An 18,002-nucleotide genomic window follows, 5' to 3' on the forward strand; every position below is an offset into this window, starting at 1 on the left:
CTGTAGTAAACTACTTTTTTCATTCTACTGTAAATATATAAATATTCCATACCCCGAGCTGTGTGACTTTCATCTCCAGGCTCGGGCCTATTTACTCTTATAATGAGACAAAATGAAATGTTTTTGCCAATTATAAATGCTATTATTAATTCGACCATATGGCTTATTTTTTTGTGGTTTTACAGTAGCAATTTTTTTAAAGATCGTAATTTACTATTTACAGTACTGGGCAAAAGTTTTGCAAGTTTCAGAAGTTTAACATTTTTTCAAGCAAAAAGAGTCCCCCCCCCCATAAGCCCTGCTTCTTGTTTAAATTCAGTAGCGGCTCTTTTAGACATGGAATCCACAAGGTTTTGCAACACTTCTTTCGCAATTTTATAGTGCTAAACTTCACTTAATGCTTTGCTTAATTTCTTTCCTACATTTGCACTTAATAAAAAATCAGTTTAATAGTAAAAACTCTAGTTTTTGTGTTTTATCTTGAAAACAAAATAGATTTCTCTAACTTGCAATATTTTTGGAATGCAGTTTATTATTACAATAGTCACATATTTTGCGCTTACTTTTGCTTGTTTCTCGTAGCGATGTCTCAATTTTTGATTTATTGCGTTCTAAGTATAGTTCAATCTAATGAAAGTGATGTTTTCTAATAAGTACTGGGCGTCCTGAAATAGACGGACTGTTTAAGAAAATATATTACAGAAAACAGTTAATAATAAAAAAAAAAGAAAAATCTTGCAGAAAAAGCATGTGGCGGACCGTAACCCCCCCCCCCCCCACCCATGAGTTCCATATTTTAATTCAAATTTTTCAACAGATTTCGCTTCAGATAGTAAGCTTGTAAATCAAAAAAGAAGAATTGAAATTCACCGAATTTTTCTTTGATTGCAACATGTGATTGTAGACTGCCGTAGACATTTTAAAGATATTGTTATGTAATTCTGTACATTAAAAACATATTTTGAAAGAGTATGATGTAATTTCTATTTCTCTTTGATTTAAAGGCTTACTATCAGCAGCGTCATCTATCGGAAAAGTTTTGAACTAAAATTTACAACTCTGGGTAGAAAAAACTTACAGCCCACCATATGAATTTTCTGAAGGAATTATTTTGTTATCATTAAACGTTTTCTTGCTATAAATTTTTGAAAACTTTCGGTCTATTTCATTGCACCCTGTGAATAAAATACACATCCGCCTGAAATTGTTTTTAACTTTTTTGGCCAATATGTTTGCATTTACGAGATACGTCATGTTGCATATTTCTCAAATAAAAAAAGCATTTTATTTACATTTTTGTACTTTGAAAAAAGTACAAAATTCTATGGTTTAGTTTTTTAGCTTAAACTATCGAGTTTTAGTGTCTGTAGATAATTTATAAAGGATCCATCTTACGATAAATTATCTCATAAAAGTGAATCTGTAATAATAATGCTTTTCAAAGACGAACACTTTTCTTTAAAAAAATATGCCAGTTTCATTTCAACTGAATTCCCTCACTGCGTATTTTTACGAAAATGTATTTACTCAAACGTTTTGAATTTTCACTTCTACTTGAAGAGAGCAGAAAATATTTCACAAGTAAATAAACAAACTGAAATTAATCAAGAGATAAATAAGCACGGATAAAATTAAGGCCACAAATACTTAAAGCACATTTAATATAGCGTAACATTTTCAATGATGTCAAATACGTTACAAATATAAAAAAGGGAAACTAATTCCAGGAGATATATCTTCCAAAATGACAAACACGAGAAAATGTAGTTGGATGTATGCTTTTCATTTTTATATTATCCAGTTATTATTTATTAAAAGGCAAGAAAGGCGATAGGAAATATTTTCCGCTATGCATCAAGGTTGTAAAAAAATATTCTTATATTTATAGATTTTTCGAGGCTGTTACAATGGATGTCATTGCCAGCGCAGCTTTCTCCACAAAGGTTGATTCCCAAAACGATCCAAACAACAAATTTGTCTCCTCAGCAAGAGACTTATTCAAAAACTTTTTCGGATGGAGATTTATTTTGTTCTGTAAGAATCACTTATTAGTTTTCTTTAACTACAGCTTTTTAAAAAATGTATGACTCAAAATATGTCAATTAATGGAGTGTGAATTCTCACAACTTCTTAATCATTGAGATTGTTTTGTTTAAAACTTGCACTAACAAATCGCTTTCATTTCAGTAATGGTTCCAAAATTGGTGAAATTTTTGAGGATAAGTGTTTTGCCTCTTAAGGAGACATGTTTCTTCAGAGATATAACACTGAATATAATTGAAGAGCGCGAACGCACAGGAAAGGTAATATTGATCCATATAAAATAAAACAAAAATTATATGTGTATGTATGTATGTATGTATTTTCTAAATACAAATCCAGTTTTAAGTCAAAATCCGACCAATTTGGCAGGAGGGCACTTGGACAACCAAGAAGGAACGTAGGGGAGAGGAGAGGGGGTTTCAAACTCCAAAAGCAAAAGCGACCGAATTCAATTTTTGAACCCGGAAATGGCATTAAACGGCTTTTCCTACCCGAAATAATAATCCGATTGTCCTAATTTCAGTCTCATTCAAAATACAAGAAATAATTCATCATCTGCCGTGAGTCCAGTGTTGATTAGCGTTTATTGGGAAGAAAGATCTATAGCCATTTTTTATCGAGACTGTGAACAAATACAACTCTTGCATTTGTTTTGAGGCTTTTCCTATGATCAAAGGATTTTAAAATCTTTTTTTGGGGTTATTTTTCCGTGATCTTTAGGGAAATTTTGCAGAGTTTTTTTTTTTTTTTCGTTCAAGCTTGACTTGCTAAATTTGGTGACTTTTCTTAATGTTTCGTCATACTTTAAGACCTCATAATTTGGGCAGACGAGGCAATTAATTTATGCTTCCAAATTTATATTTTACTACGCTGTTTCAATTATTACCTATTAAACAAAATCATTATTGCACTATCATATAATTCTTGGTAGGGCAAACCATTAACTGTCAAAATACTGTTAAGTTTAAACAAATTTTCCTTGTCTTGACAATTTAAAATTAACTTATAGGGAGAAAAAGATATTTCTGTGTAGTTCCTTAAGGTAGGTGAACACCCTATAATTCGAAAACAGTCGATTTTAAGACATTTGAAATTTAGACAGCGACAATTTTCTTTTTTCTAAGTCCGAACGAAAGTATTTAAATCGATGAATTATTGAAAAATCTACAAAAAAGTTAATGATTTTAATTGAAATTTATTTTTTCTTTCTAGATTTTCTCAAGACCACGCTTTTAAAGTTTTAATTTACAACAACAGATCTGGCAAAAAAAAAAAAAAATACTTACTCAGTCCATTTGAAACACTTTGCAATATTGATAGTGAAATATATTACCAGAATATAAACCTCTAAAAGCTAATTCATATGCAATACGCAATTTGCAAATAACAATCAACTAAAGATAGGTTGTGAAAATCATATTTTTCGGGGGAAATTTTGGACAAATTGGTAATCAAAACTGTTTTTAGTTAATTCCTTTGAATTTGGAGGGTCATATCATTTCCTTGTACCTAACGTAGAATTAGACACATAATGTTTTATAAATTACGAAAAAGTGAATGCGTGAGGATTGTTAAGGAAACGGTAGTTTTTCGAAAGAAAAACTGATTTTTTACTTGAAAAAAAAAACCATAAAAATTTTTCCAGCAAATTTACAGTCAAAATGTGTAATTTGTGTCACATTAAATAATTATTTTTAGATTTATAAAAGTGCAAAGAATATTTAAGGAAAAAAAAACATTTAGGATGTTTTCCTGTCTTAACTCACTGTTTCAACGATAACTTAAACCTACAATATTTTTTCACGGACAGGTTAGAAATGATTTTCTTCAGCTACTCCTGGATACTGCCAAGGAAACTGAAGAGAAAGAGACTCAAGAAGCAGATGACTTAACAGCTAACTATGGTAAAGAGGAAACAAATGAGCAGGTTCTGAAGACGACAGGAAAAAAAAGTAAATTGATACATTTTTTTAACTCTGGGTGTGAAAGGAGGGGGGGGGGGGACGTGCTCTCTGAACACCCCGCAATGAATAAACAACTCTTTTTGTTTTGAAAAAAAAAAAGTTGTAAATCATTTAACTTTAATGAATTATCAGTTGTAACTTCCTTCTTTACATTCGCAAAAAATAAACGACTTGGAAATGCTGCGTTTCCATCCACAGGTTTGGGGCAGTTTTTCATTCCCCCCTCTCTAATCCTAAAAACTGATTCAGAAGTATAAATGTTCTCCCAAATGTCAAAATATAATTACATACATCGTTTAAAATATTATAGTCTCAAGTGTCGAGTACTTTAATTTTTAACGATGCAATGAGTCTTTGAAAATGAAATTGCAATTACGGGTTGAATAACTATTCGGTCTACCCTAAATCTTGAGAGACTGTCTGTCTTGAAAAAATCAAACATCTGAATGATTCCGTGATTAGCTCTGGTTTAAATTTAAAAAAAAAAAAAAAAAAACGCAATGAGAAATATTCATTAAAACAAGCTGTAATATGTGTGAATATTTTTTAACGTAAAGCTTGCAGTTTCAAAATCAAAGCAATTTTTGTAGAAACCCCACATAAACTTGCTCCAGGGAGAGTAAAGTTACGAATTAAATTTGTGTGACACATCTTTTCATCAATAATAATAAAGCTGAAAGTCTGTCTGGATCTCTGTCTGGATGTAAGGATCTCTGTTATGCGCATAGCGGCTAGACCGTTCGGCCGATTTTCATAAAATTTGGCACAAAGTTAGTTTGTAGCTTAGGGGTGTGCACTTCGAAGCGATTTTACGAAAATTCGATTTTGTTATTTTCTATTCCAATTTTAAGAAAACTTTACCGAGCAAATTATCACAACGTGGAAGAGTTAAATTACGAAATTATCATAACGTGGAACTGTAACATTGTCGAGCAAATGAACATAGCAAATTGGCAAGAAATTCGTCATCCATTATTTGTAAATATACAAGCAAACCGAATGACCTTTTAATTTTCAATTACGGGCCAAGCCGTGCGGGTACCACTAGTTAGTAAATTAATAAAGGTCAAAATATTTGAGATCATTTTAAAAATTGACATTAGAAATGTGCAGTTAGGAAATAATGTTTTCAACACTATAAAAAAAAACGCATTGTCTATTGTTTCAGAACTTTCCAACATTGAGGTGGTTGCGCAGTGTGTCTTGTTCTTCTTTGCTGGATTTGATGCAGCAGCTTCAGCTCTATCCTTCATTTTCTATGAGCTAGCCCTGAATCCAGATGTTCAAGAGAAACTGATTGATGAACTGGACGAAGCTTTAGCAGCTTCTGATGTAAGTAATATTTTTACAAGTGCAAATGATTTAGATTTTTCTTATGCCTGAAATAAGTAAATAAATATCTAATTTAACGTTATGCTGAGAAACTTATCAGATCGTTCGCAAAGAAATAACACGATCCTTGCATGTTAAGTTGAAACATGAAAAAAAAAAACAGTTTAAATTCTATTTTAAGCATTTACATGCATTGATCATAAAGTCTATCTTTTTTCCAAAATCAAGATATTTTTTACGATGCACTAGATTAAATTTGACACTATTTTGACGAGAAAAAATATTGTTAGCTGTTAGTTTAACTATCATGTTTAAAAGTGTTCTTTAACCAAGAATAACTTAGAATCAATTATAAGAAAACTGTCGAGTAAAATATCAGTTAACTAAAAGCACGCATTAAAAAAATTAATTAAACTCTGTCTCTGTACAAGTCTCTTAACTGGTTAAAGCCATCAACTTTGATCTTCTGCAACGGTAAAGTTCCAGACATACTTTTCTGACCTGTAGGCTCACTAAAGGCATTTTGAACATGTCACACTAAGAATCCAGTCACTGGTAATTCACGTAATACATAATCTAGGGTCAGTTGGGGTAAAGGGAAACACAATTCCAATGTTTCAACCCCTTCTCTTAAGTTCATTCCCTTTCTTTAAGATGAGTTGAAAGACGTATTTTCCTTAACATTAGGTTAACTTAGCGGCATTTTATGCATGTGTCACACTAATATGCCAGTCGCTTGCAATTCATGTGGGGTCAGTTGGGATAAAGAGAAACACAATTCCAATGTTTCAACCCTTTCTCTTAAGTTCATTCCCTTTCTTTAAGATGAGTTGAAAGACGTATTTTACTTAACATTAGGTTAACATAGCGGCATTTTATGCATGTGTCACACTAATATGCCAGTCGCTTGCAATTCATGTATGGTCAGTTGGGATAGAGAGAAACACAATTCCAATGTTTCAACCCTTTCTTTTAAGTTCATTCCCTTTCTTTAAGATGAGTTGAAAGACGTATTTTCTTTAACATTAGGTTAACTTAGCGGTATTTTATATATGTGTCACACTAATATGCCAGTCATTTGTAATTCATGTAGGGTCAGTTGAGGTAAACAGAAACACAATTACAATGTTTCAACCTTAATCATTCCCTTTCTTTTGGATGAGTTAAAGGGCAAACTTTTCTGAACTGTGGGCTCCATTAACGACATTTTATGCTTAACACACTAATTCGCAAATCCAACGAACTATAGGGGGCACTGTAGCCACTTTCTAATGGCGGACGAAAAAGGTAAAACAAACGCACGTGGTAACAATGAAAATGCTAATAAGCCTAGTAAATTTTGCTCGTATGCATGATTTTTTCGCTTTATTCATTTTTAAATTAATTTTCAAAGTCTTGTTGATATTCTGGCCCACGTAGAAAGAAATGAGAATTGAAGAAGCATTACTAAACGTCAGAAATTAATGCAAACTAGTTCGTAGTTCTAGGGTTTGTAGGGTTCGTAGTTCGTAGGTTAGTTCGGCTGCTAGTTCGTAGTTCTAAGCAGCCATTTCCACGATGTTGAATTCGATATTTATCAATTTTTGATAAAACTAAATAATAATTGGGGCCTGACAAGAATAACAATTAATGCTAGAAAATTTAACATGACATTACGAATTATTATCAAAAGAAGAGGATATTTCTTTGCCTTGCTTGGCTAGCGCTTATTATTTTGCATTTGTAGCTGAGTTATTTCTCAAATTCCCGAATCGGTTAATTAAAAATTTTTCTGTTTCGATGTTTCTAATTTCTGAGTTATGATTTAAATAAGTGATGCTATGCAAATCATCAACAAAATTCTCACGGATATATGGTGGCAGTTTTCTTTTTAGTTGATCTACCATTATTTCTTTTTACTTATCGAATTCTGTTAATCTTTCTACCATTTTATTCCACTCATGATAAAAATTAAAAATGGTTTAACCAACATGCGGAATCTCGCCAAGGCTACTTTGCTCGCACAATACTAAAACTATAACCCTAAACAAATTTGGCGAAACCTTTCAGCTGAGAATAAAAGCAATAAAGTAAATTCTTTCTCGCATAAACATTTTTCATTTTGTTCTACAATAGTATATTCAAGAAAATATTTTGCATACTGTGCATTCCAACTAAATGCTGCTGTAAAATGTGGATAGTTAAATTAATTTAAGATTTAAAAAAAAAAACCCATATTCTTACAAATTCACACAAAACAATAAAAGATTTTACCTGGTATAAAGTTATCCAAGTTTGTTAATCCAGAGTTTTCTTCTGTTTAGACTTTCACCATTTCTCAATCAACTCGCGTTTTAGAAGGAAATAAGGAAAACTAACATTATTTTGAGAAGCTCGAGAATACTATTAAGGAACGAAACAATTTTTGTAGCTGAAAGCAATCAAACACACATCGATTGCGTTAATAAATACTCAGAACAAACTGCCTGTGTTTACGTCAACAGACACACATGGAACGCAGTGTGGCAATGTTTTAGTTTTTTCGGCAGTTTTGTAAATCACCGCAAGGTAGCGAATTCGAGTGCTGAAGTTGCGAATACTAACACTGTAAAAAAATTCCGAATCGTTACTGATTATTTCCGTGTAACGTTTCGGGATTTCAATTATTTTTATCCACATCCTTGAAAAATCAAGTATATTTGCCGAAAAGTTTCCTGAATTGATACAAATTGTACGTATGCAGACTCCTCACTGTTGTGAAAAATATGTTTAGCTCCCAGTTTAAAGATTAACTGAGCGTATTTTTAAAGTGTATCGGCTTCAGTTCGATTACGGTCCGTCCAGACTGATCAAGCTCCCAAAGGGAGCAAATAAGTCCATGGACTGCGTAGCTTTGCAAGAGCTGCAGGAGACTAAAATTATTGATACTTTCTTGCAATTCTGTCTTAGCTTTGACAATGTTTCCAATACTGGTTTTAGAACTTTCTTGATAAATCAGGAAGGTGCCCAGCTATTATATTATACCTACTTAAGTTTACTCTAAAGTTCTAGAGACACGTCTGGCTTTAAACTGGAAGATTTCTGAATTTTTCAGGAGGCTTCCCAGATAATTTCAGGAAGGTTACTGAATTTTATCGGGAAACATTCCTGGCTTTTTCAAGATACGTTACTGGCAGAAATTGGGCTCATCAGCTGCCCATTATTTTCCAGGAACGTTTCTGAATCGTTTTTACAGTGTAGGATCATTTGGGGTTAAAGGAAAACTCAGTGGTTAGAAGTAGCGCGCTACAAGTAGCGACGCTACTGTAGTAACTACATTTTTTAGTAGTTTGCACTGTAGCGCACTACTTTTGAAAAAAAGTAGAGTAGAGAGTAGTTCGTTACAAAAAAAGTAGTTTTTAGCGATTTTTAAAAACTACTTTTGAATAAAGTTTCAAAAAAAAAAAAAAAGAAAGAAAGAGGTTTCAAACAATCTGACAGCTGTAAGTCTTACGCGAGTAAAACTTGCATTAATTGGGATTCGTAAGACTCTGAAAAATACGAGCTGTCATTAGACATATTTTGACGCCATACGTTCTATCTGTTAGACGCCATTAGTTTGTTTGGCATCGATATGTTCACATTTCCCTAATATTTGCCTTGAGTAGAGCATGGCTTAGAAAGAAAAGAATATTTACTGCCAAATAGTATCAGGTTTGTGTTTTCTGTCAGCAGAGAATGTCCCGTGTTTGAACATCATTTTAGATGTCAATGAGATTGTTGTGTCAATATCCGCTTAATATGGAAGCTACTGTAAATGTTATAGAAGAGGATGACATTGAACTGCCTTTTTGGCCGGCTAACAACAAATACTACAGTGTTACAGGAATGTATGATAACGGAGATGTTTCCGTTTCATGCAAAATTTGCCCGTTAAGCAAAAAGGTATGAATGTCATCCGCATTTACTATCGAATCTCTACTTACGTGAGAGATGAGTTCCAAGACGTAAGTTGACATTTTGCGTTGAGGAAAAGAGTATGTATACGATTTTTTTTTATGAACGTACCAATTATTTTAGATATTTGTAAACACCCCTAAACTATTTTTGCCAATTGCTTAAGTTCATTTTTCCGAATTTAAACGTAGAGAACTGACATTTTACTGTATTTAAAAAGAAACTGTTATTGGATAAAAATACGGTTAGGGTGCCCAAAATCAATAGGAGAGAATGGCATAAAATGAAAAAGTACGGTACGTATAGTATGTAGTAATAATAAAATGCAGCACTACAGTAGTACTGTACAGTAAATACAGTAATTATATTCGACGTACTTTTTACTTGTTCAAGCATATCGAAAATCTTTTAATTTTTTTAGTTGTCAGGAACTTTCTATTATTCCTTTTAAAACTTTAGATTAATGCCCGCTTATGTGAAATAATGTTTCATCAACTTCATATTTAGAATGAAAAATATGCGGAGTGGCGATTTGTAAATTAACAAAGCAATGTTTCGACTAGTACAGTGTGGGGTACTTTTTCTTTCAGTGATGCTGAAAGGAAAGTTCATTCACGAAACTAATATTTAGTACCCAATAAAGCGCGTGATGCTTAAGCCTTGCGATTCCTTTCCCAAAATTTTCGTGTTACGGGGTGAGGAATTCGCGTTAACTCCAAAATTCGTTACTCGAGAAAAGCTCACTATTTAGCCATTGCGCGTGTCGACACTTGCACATTGAAGTAAAGTAAACATTCTTAGTTATTTTTCATATTTCGGATATTTATTAATATTCGACAACAAATACTCGTACCGCTTGGTATATTTAAAAAATTTCTTTAGTTTTTCTTTTTTACTGATTGAGGGTTCATATATCAACAAAATAAAAGTCAGTTGTTAAATATTTTTAGTTTTCGAGGTCATTCGCTAAAATTGAAAAATGCCCTTAGTTCTTTTTATCAGTTGCGTATAAGAAAGAAGATTGTGTCCAGGTCCGGCCCTCTAGCTTGAAACTCAAAATCAATTTACTAGTTTCTACAAAATGTAAGTCCCTATAAAATTAACTCCAATAATGAAAATTAAGTTTTTCTCTTTTATTTAAAAGGTGTTTCTCACCATCTAAATCTTACGTACATATACACTATATGACCAAAAATAATGAATTTCAAAAATTTACATTTTTTCGGATTTCTCGAGAAATAAAAGAACAATTGCTCTGTAATTTTTTGACATTAAAGGTGTACTCCAGCTGCTATTTTCCAACAAAAATTAAGTCTACTATTCATTTAGGAGACGAGCAACAAATTGAGGAAACAAAAAAAGTTTTTGATCATTTTTCATTGTAAATAGCTGGTAATAAACTGTAAATTTCAGAAATAAATTAAAAATCTATCTAAAATTTATTTTTATATTTTCGTGAAGCTCTTATACCCACAGAGATATAAGCATTTCTTTCAAAAATGCAAAATTTTTTTGAAGTTTTCGGCTCATATCAGGCAGAGTTTTCTGTTAAACGCTACTTAACTTTCAGAATATTTGACAGCATATTAGAGAAAAATAATAATACAATTTGAAGTTAAAATATTGAAAATTTTCTGAAATATGAAAAGTTAAACCAATTAATTTTTCACTTCGCATGCACGAAAGATAGCAATTTATAACTTTCATAATCGGAAGCCCAGGCACATTCTACTACTCATAAAAAAATCCTACCATGATATCTTTAAAATGTAAAAAGTTATCAGCGATCTAATGAGCCGAATTTTAATATTTCTTGGCTAGACGGCAAATCGTGAGGGATCGTTCGCAAATAATCCATTCTGATCATGAATCACTCTGCAACGATAACAGGAAAGTGTTGCCAGTTTGCAAACGACCCCTTACCATTCATCGCCTGTCCAAGAATTATAGAAATTCGGCTCATTAGATCGCTAAAAACTTTTTGAATTTTAAAGATATTGAGGTGGATTTTTTTATGAGTTGTAGGATACATCTAAGCATTGAATCATGAAAGTTATGAATTGCTATCTTTCGTGCATTAAACTTTCACTGCGCATGCTCGAACGTGATTAATTGCTTTAAACGTTCATATATTTCATTAAATTTTAAATTTTTTAATCTTAAATTTTATTCTTATATTTCTCTAATATGCTGTCAAATATTCTGAAAATTAAGTAACGTTTGACTAAAAAGTCTGCGTGATTTGAGCCAAAAATCTTCAAAAAAAAAAAAAAAAAAATGCATTATTGAAAAAAATGCTTGTATCTCCGTGGAAGATACTTTCAAGAAAATGAAAAACTAAATGTTTGATAGTTTTTTAACTTATTTCTGAAATTTATAGCTTATTCCCAGCTATTTAGAATGAAAAATGATCAAAAACCTTTTTTTGTTCTCTCAACTTGTTGCTGGTCTCCCAAATGAATAGTAGACTTAGCTTTTATTTTAAAATGACAGCTGGAGTATACTTTTTATGCGAAATAAATTACAGAGCAATTGGTCTTTTATTTCTCCAGAAATCCGTAAAAATGTGAATTTTTAAAAGTGTCCCAATACTTTTGGTCATATAGTGTATGTATATCTACATGAAATTTTAATCAAATTATGACTGCATCTCTTTGCATTTTCAAGTAGCCGAGTTGCATTTCTTGAATGAAATATTCACTGTCAGGAAAAGATTAAAAACTTGTAGGTTGAATTCCTTTAACTTTTTAAATCCTTTCTTGCTGCGGATATTCATAAAAATCGTAAAAAATGTTTGGAATGGCTTAGTAAAGGAATGAAACAATAAATAATTCTTAGTCCATGTTCAAGTGAGCAAATTTATTAATCTAAACCAGTTTTCTAATTTTTTCGTTCAATCTTCAAACGGTGTGTATGTGTATGCTTTTTTTTTAATTTATTTTTTTAAAAGTAGCGAAGTAGCGACTACTTTTCAAAAGTAGTTTGTAGTTGCTACATTTTGAAAAAAGTAGTTGTAGTTGTAGTTAACTACATTTGTAATAAAGTAGTTGTAGTTGTAGCTCGCTACAAAAAGAAAGTAATTTTTCCAACCACTGGGGAAACTCAATTCCAATGTTTGAACTTAAGATCATTCCCTTTTTTCAGAGGGGTAGGATGATACAATTTTGCGCATTGCGTTCACCTCTCTGAGAGAGATTGGTTATGAACATTTTGGCTTTATGGCTGCTAGTTAACAAATGAAATCATGTTTCATCTTACCTCAGCGGGTTTCCATTTACACAGAGACTAGGAGATTCATTGAAATTAATTTACCCCCTGACCTTCTGAGAGTCCTGCGTGTTCGCGAATGATTTTTTTAGCATAATAACTGTGTAAAAAATCACATTTTGAAAAAATATATTTTTCTTAATGACTTCTTACATTTTACTCTCTGCCAGTAAATCCGAAATAACGTGCTTGAAACAATTTTATTTGTCATGCGGAAATTTACTCAAAACAATTAGTTATGAATTTTACAATCGCCGGTATTTTTAATACGCAATTAAGGTGTTTCCATTTTCCCCATATATACTGTACCCTGGGGTTATTGAAACAACTAAGCTTCTCACACCTCCTACATTTTTGAAAGATTAAAATTTGACGTACTTAACACTTTTCTGCCTATTTTTCATAAATGATGAGTATAATTTAGATTTCTGTATGATTTTTATTTTAAAGGATTTCAGATCACATTTAGAAGTTTCATTGAGTACCTGCCATGTAACCTGCAGGTTACAGATTTAGCAGCGTTGATGCAACATTTTTAGTTCCTAAGCTAAGGAAGGAAAGTTGCTATTTGTTTTTATCCAGTAGTCTCTCTTGTTAATGGGAACAAGCTATACACATGTAAGCAGAATATTACTCACTGAAGAATAGTATGAAGTCAAATTTTTATTTCCCAGTTACTCTCAGAGAGTACAGTATCCGATGCAATAAACAAATCTGTTATCTCATTTCATCCAAAAGGAAGGAAAGGATGTAAGTTTAAAACGTTGAAATTCTGTTTCCATTTACCACAACTCTATGTTTTTTGCTTATGCTTAAATTACATCTTTTATGACTATTTTATGCTTAATAAGTTTGTTTCTTAGGGTAAGGTAACTTACGAAGCAGTACAAAGCATGAAGCTTCTTGACAATGTCATCTCAGAAAGTCTTCGAATTTTTCCACCAGCTGTAAGGTACACATCATTTTACAATTACTGATTCCTGTGATTTATGTTTTAGTGATTTCCTACCCAAAAATAAACATTTAGTAATCGCGTGGAAGATAACATTTTATGTCACAAATCGGATCAGAAATTCTCAGAACGATGTTAGATAATTCAAACACATTGGGTGAAACCGTTCTTGTCTTGCAATCTGTTCAAGTGGTTTGAAACTAGCAAAAAATTTGACTTGGAGTTTGCATTGATTCTATTTGCATTCTCAAACAAATGCCCCCCCCCCCCCTAAGCACTGCTTAAAATATCATGTAGTTGTATCGTTTCAGTTAGTGGCAGCTCATTTTGGCGTCATCTGAAAATAAGTGATGCAAATTTAAAGTTGTAACTTTCGTTAATGTGGCATATTGGAAAAAATTATATTGGGTTTATAGAGAAATTTTTTTTGGAAGAATACAGCAGGGTTGCCATTCTTGGAGAATTAATTTGTGGAGCATCTGTGGTGATTTTGAGGAGCAATTTAAAATTTTGCGGAGCAGTTAGGTATTTTGTATAAAAAGCAATAAATATAACTAAAACCACTTATTTAAAATTGTTTTAGAGCTTTTAATAATCATTTTAAGCACTGGTTTAAAATAATTATTTTTAAATTGATAAAACAGCTTGAAACACTATTTCAGTCTTTGAGTATAAACATCTTTAATTTCCCATATTTCATGTTTGTTATGATAAAACAGCAAAATTTCAGCTTGAAAACGTCGCCGGGAAATGCGGAGCAAAATAATTTCTTTGCGGAGCCGCGGAGTTTCGCTATTTTTGTGGAGCAACTCCGAAAAATGCGGAGCAGTTGGCAACCCTGATATATATAGCTCATTAAAAACCAATTGTATATAATTGCAACTGTTCGCTTCTGTTTAATTTTTAAACATTTATTCTCAATTTGGCAACAAAAAGAAAACATAAAATACTAAAATTGGGCTCCCTCTTGAAGCGATCTGTCTCGCTTTGATTGATAAGGATAAAAACTATCAAGAAAGAAATAATCCGCTTAACTTAAATGATCAAAGGAAAAAGCGGTAAGGGAAAAATGATGAGCTAATATATTGCCGTTTTAGAGGATTCACATCAGAGGGGTCTAAGGACCTTTAACCTTCAAAATTTTCGATTTTCTGGAAAAAAATATACGTTATGCATAATTTAATTCTGAACAATTTGATACCTTATGTATCACCATTTGCCAAAAACTTTTCAAGTTATCGTAAAAATGAGTAAACTTTCCCCATAGAGATTTATGTTAACAACAGCTGTTAATGCCTCTTTTTTACAGGTGCCGGTTTCTTCAGTTTTCTCGTTTTGCGGGCATGATATCTCAGAAAGTTTCTTATATATTTCCGTAAAACTTTTCATGCATGTTTGTCTGGTATATTTTTATGATCTGAACCTAAATTTCAACTAAAAATGAAAGTTAATAGTTAAAAAAATATTTTTGCCCAACATTTTGGAAATTTTCGATATTAACTTATAAAATTTGAATAAATAATTAAAAAAATAATAAATTTAGGTTTAGGTCATAAATATAAACCAGATGAACATACATTAAAAGATTTACGGAAATATATAAGAAACTTTCTGAGATATGCGCGAAAAACGAGAAAACCGAAGAAACCGGCACCTGAGAAAAAGAGGCTTAAACAGCTGCTGTTAACATAAATCTCTATGGGGAAAGTTTACGAATTTTTACGGTAACTTGAAAAGTTTTTAGCGTATGGTAATAAATAAGGTATCAAATTGTTCAGAATTAAACTATGCATAACATATATTTTTTCCAGAAAATCGAAAATCTTGAAGGTTAAAGGTCCTTAGACCCCTTAGCATTAATGATTACTTAACGCTGTTGTAGTTACGGTATCTCTTTCTGAGAGGTATTGTGAGGCTCTGATTAGCTGACGGGTGAGATTTACAATGTTTGCCTCTTTTAGTGCCAATACAGTAGGGTAATTGGTGTTTTGCTGAGTTGAGTTACTTTCGTAGCAGTTTTGCGCGTTCTTTTTTTTTTCTGAAATCCCAAAGCAGGAGTCAAAAGTGTCAAGGTCATTTCTCAACTTATTAGGGCCAAATGAAAAGTGCAATTCCAAGCCATAGGTGGTTCGTAAAATACACGTTGAATAAAAAAAAAAAAAAAAATATGGTTCGAGCAAGAACAGGTGCTTACAGCTTACAAAATGTCGCAATTTTGTTTGTAGCAACAACTACAATGCTGCCAAGTTAGATTAGCTTGTACTTAAGTCCTTATTTTATTCATTCATAAATCTTTTAATGCGTGATTACCAAAATAAAAAATTTCAATAATTTGTGGCGTGCATACAGAGCATTGGTCATTAGCACATAACCTAATTTTTGTCCCGAGCCTTGAGGTTTTTTTGGAAGTTAAGTGCGAGGATAGCATCACAAAGGTATGCGGATCAAACCCCACCAAGAATACGCATCGCTCCTCCATCGAATCCGCATGCCATTTATTAGTGATCACGCTACTCAACAGATGATACCATCGCAGCAACAGGACGCACATCGACAGTAACTAGCTGCGACTGGAGTCGTGTTGCTTTCGCAAGAACACGTTTCTTCTCGGGACCCCATCTGATCCAAATATCTCTCTTTCGCTTCCCCGTTTCATCACTTAGGGCATGATATAAGGCGTACATGCCAAGGAGCACGTAACCCAACGTTGCCTCCGAGCACTGAAGTCCTTTTGGCTTAGTAGCAATGTATTGGGTTAGCATCACAAAGTTCCATGGATCCAACTCCGCCACGGACAAGCATCGCTCACCCGTCATGTCCACACGCCGCAACTTTATGCCAATGAGAATATACAATTTTTGCTTTTATTTTAATAGCTATGTTTAATGAACTTGGTAAATTGGCAACAATGTTTAGAGTAAATTAATTTTGTTTGCGTTTTTTTTAATAGGTTGGAGAGAACAACCAATGAAGACTATGACTTAGGTTACAAAGGAATAAAGTTGACGAAGGGAATGATGGTTACTGTTCCAGTGTTTGCTATGCACCATGATCCTAAATACTATCCTGAACCCGAAAAGTTTAATCCCGATCGGTAAGACATATACAAACTGCTTTAAAGAAAATTTATCTAAACTTTTTACATTAAAAATGTCTTTAAAAACTAATACCTGTTTCATGGAATAATTTTAGGAGTTAAACATCCAGGAGTTGAAATTATGTCCCAGGAGGACATAATTTCAAAAGTGCAAGTTTAGAGGGGTTGGGTAGTATACCGCTCACTACTCCAGATGGGAATTGATAGCCATTCTAATCGGAGCTCTAACCGACCTGAACTCGTCGCTATTCATCAGTAATTATTAACTACATCATTGTAATCTAGTAGTTGTGGGTTTAATGCTCATAAATATACTCTGAATATCATATTTTTTCTGCTTTACTGGTCTTCCCAGAACTAAACAAGAAGTGTCCAGAATTTGGCGATTGTGCCAAAATCTGATCACTCAAAATATTCCCCTGCTCCGGGCACCTTCTTTTTACTTAAAATTATTTTACTGGATAAGTGTAAAAATAATACGTAAGTATTATTCCTGTATTTTTCTGATACATTGCAAACTATAGCATTTGATCTATTTCAGTCTGCTTGAAATTTTAAACGATTATCAAATTATGAATCTTAGCCCGAAATTTCTCCGTCATCAAGTTTCTATGATTTCATTGTCTGCTGCCTAACGTAGCTCAGGTTCTTATTACACAGAAAATAATATAATTGAGTTCTATTAATTCGATTTCATACTGTTTATCAGTTATTCTGCGTGAAACGGTAAAGTGCATTACCCGCAGAAAGAAGTTTTTTAAGATATTTCCGATCCGCCATTGGAAAACGCGTTTTGGCTCGGTACTAACTATAGAAAAATGGTGGAGTTTGGCGTTTTTCTTGTGCTTTATTCTTGTGCCTTATTGGGGAAACCAAATAAGCAAGCTTCTTTACTAATAATAAAGCTGAATGTCTCTCTGTCCGGAGGATGTCTGTAGGATGTCTGGATCTCTGTGGCGCGCATAGCGCCTAGACCGTTCGGCCAATTTTCATGAAATTTGGCACAAAGTTAGTTTTTAGCATGGGGGTGTGCACCTCGAAGCGATTTTTCAAAAATTCAATGTGGTTCTTTATCTATTACAATTTTAAGAACAAAAATATTATAAGATGGACGAGTAATTTACGAAATTATCATAACGTGGAACCCGTAACATGGGTACAAGCCAATTGGCGAGAAAATTCACCATACATTTGTAAATATACAGGCGAACCAAAAGATATTTTAATTTTTCTATTACGGGCAAAGCCGTGCGGGTACCACTAGTTCACAATAAAGCTAAGTACAAGTAATGCAAAACAACGAAATATGAATGCAGTTACTAAGCTTTACCTTCCCCTGGCATTATGATTTTATATTTAAGAAAATTAAAAACCAACCTGGCAAAGCTTGTTTTCGTGATATTAAAAGCACTGCACTTGACATACGTATTCA

At 32.7% G+C, this 18,002-nt stretch overlaps 1 protein-coding gene across 1 annotated transcript in view; it reads left to right on the forward strand.

Moving 5' to 3' along the window:
* Positions 1-16,571, forward strand: part of LOC129221990 (cytochrome P450 3A8-like) — a 33,327-nt gene extending 16,756 nt beyond the window's left edge. Inside the window, exons 7-12 of the mRNA XM_054856399.1 lie at positions 1,889-2,034; positions 2,188-2,303; positions 3,854-3,995; positions 5,176-5,339; positions 13,385-13,473; positions 16,424-16,571. Coding sequence (XP_054712374.1) covers positions 1,889-2,034; positions 2,188-2,303; positions 3,854-3,995; positions 5,176-5,339; positions 13,385-13,473; positions 16,424-16,571 — 805 coding nt within the window. The remainder of the gene's footprint in view (positions 1-1,888; positions 2,035-2,187; positions 2,304-3,853; positions 3,996-5,175; positions 5,340-13,384; positions 13,474-16,423) is intronic.
* The last annotated feature ends 1,431 nt before the right edge of the window (positions 16,572-18,002 follow it).

The sequence above is a fragment of the Uloborus diversus genome, chromosome 5 (assembly GCF_026930045.1).
Source record: "Uloborus diversus isolate 005 chromosome 5, Udiv.v.3.1, whole genome shotgun sequence".
Taxonomy (NCBI): domain Eukaryota; kingdom Metazoa; phylum Arthropoda; class Arachnida; order Araneae; family Uloboridae; genus Uloborus; species Uloborus diversus.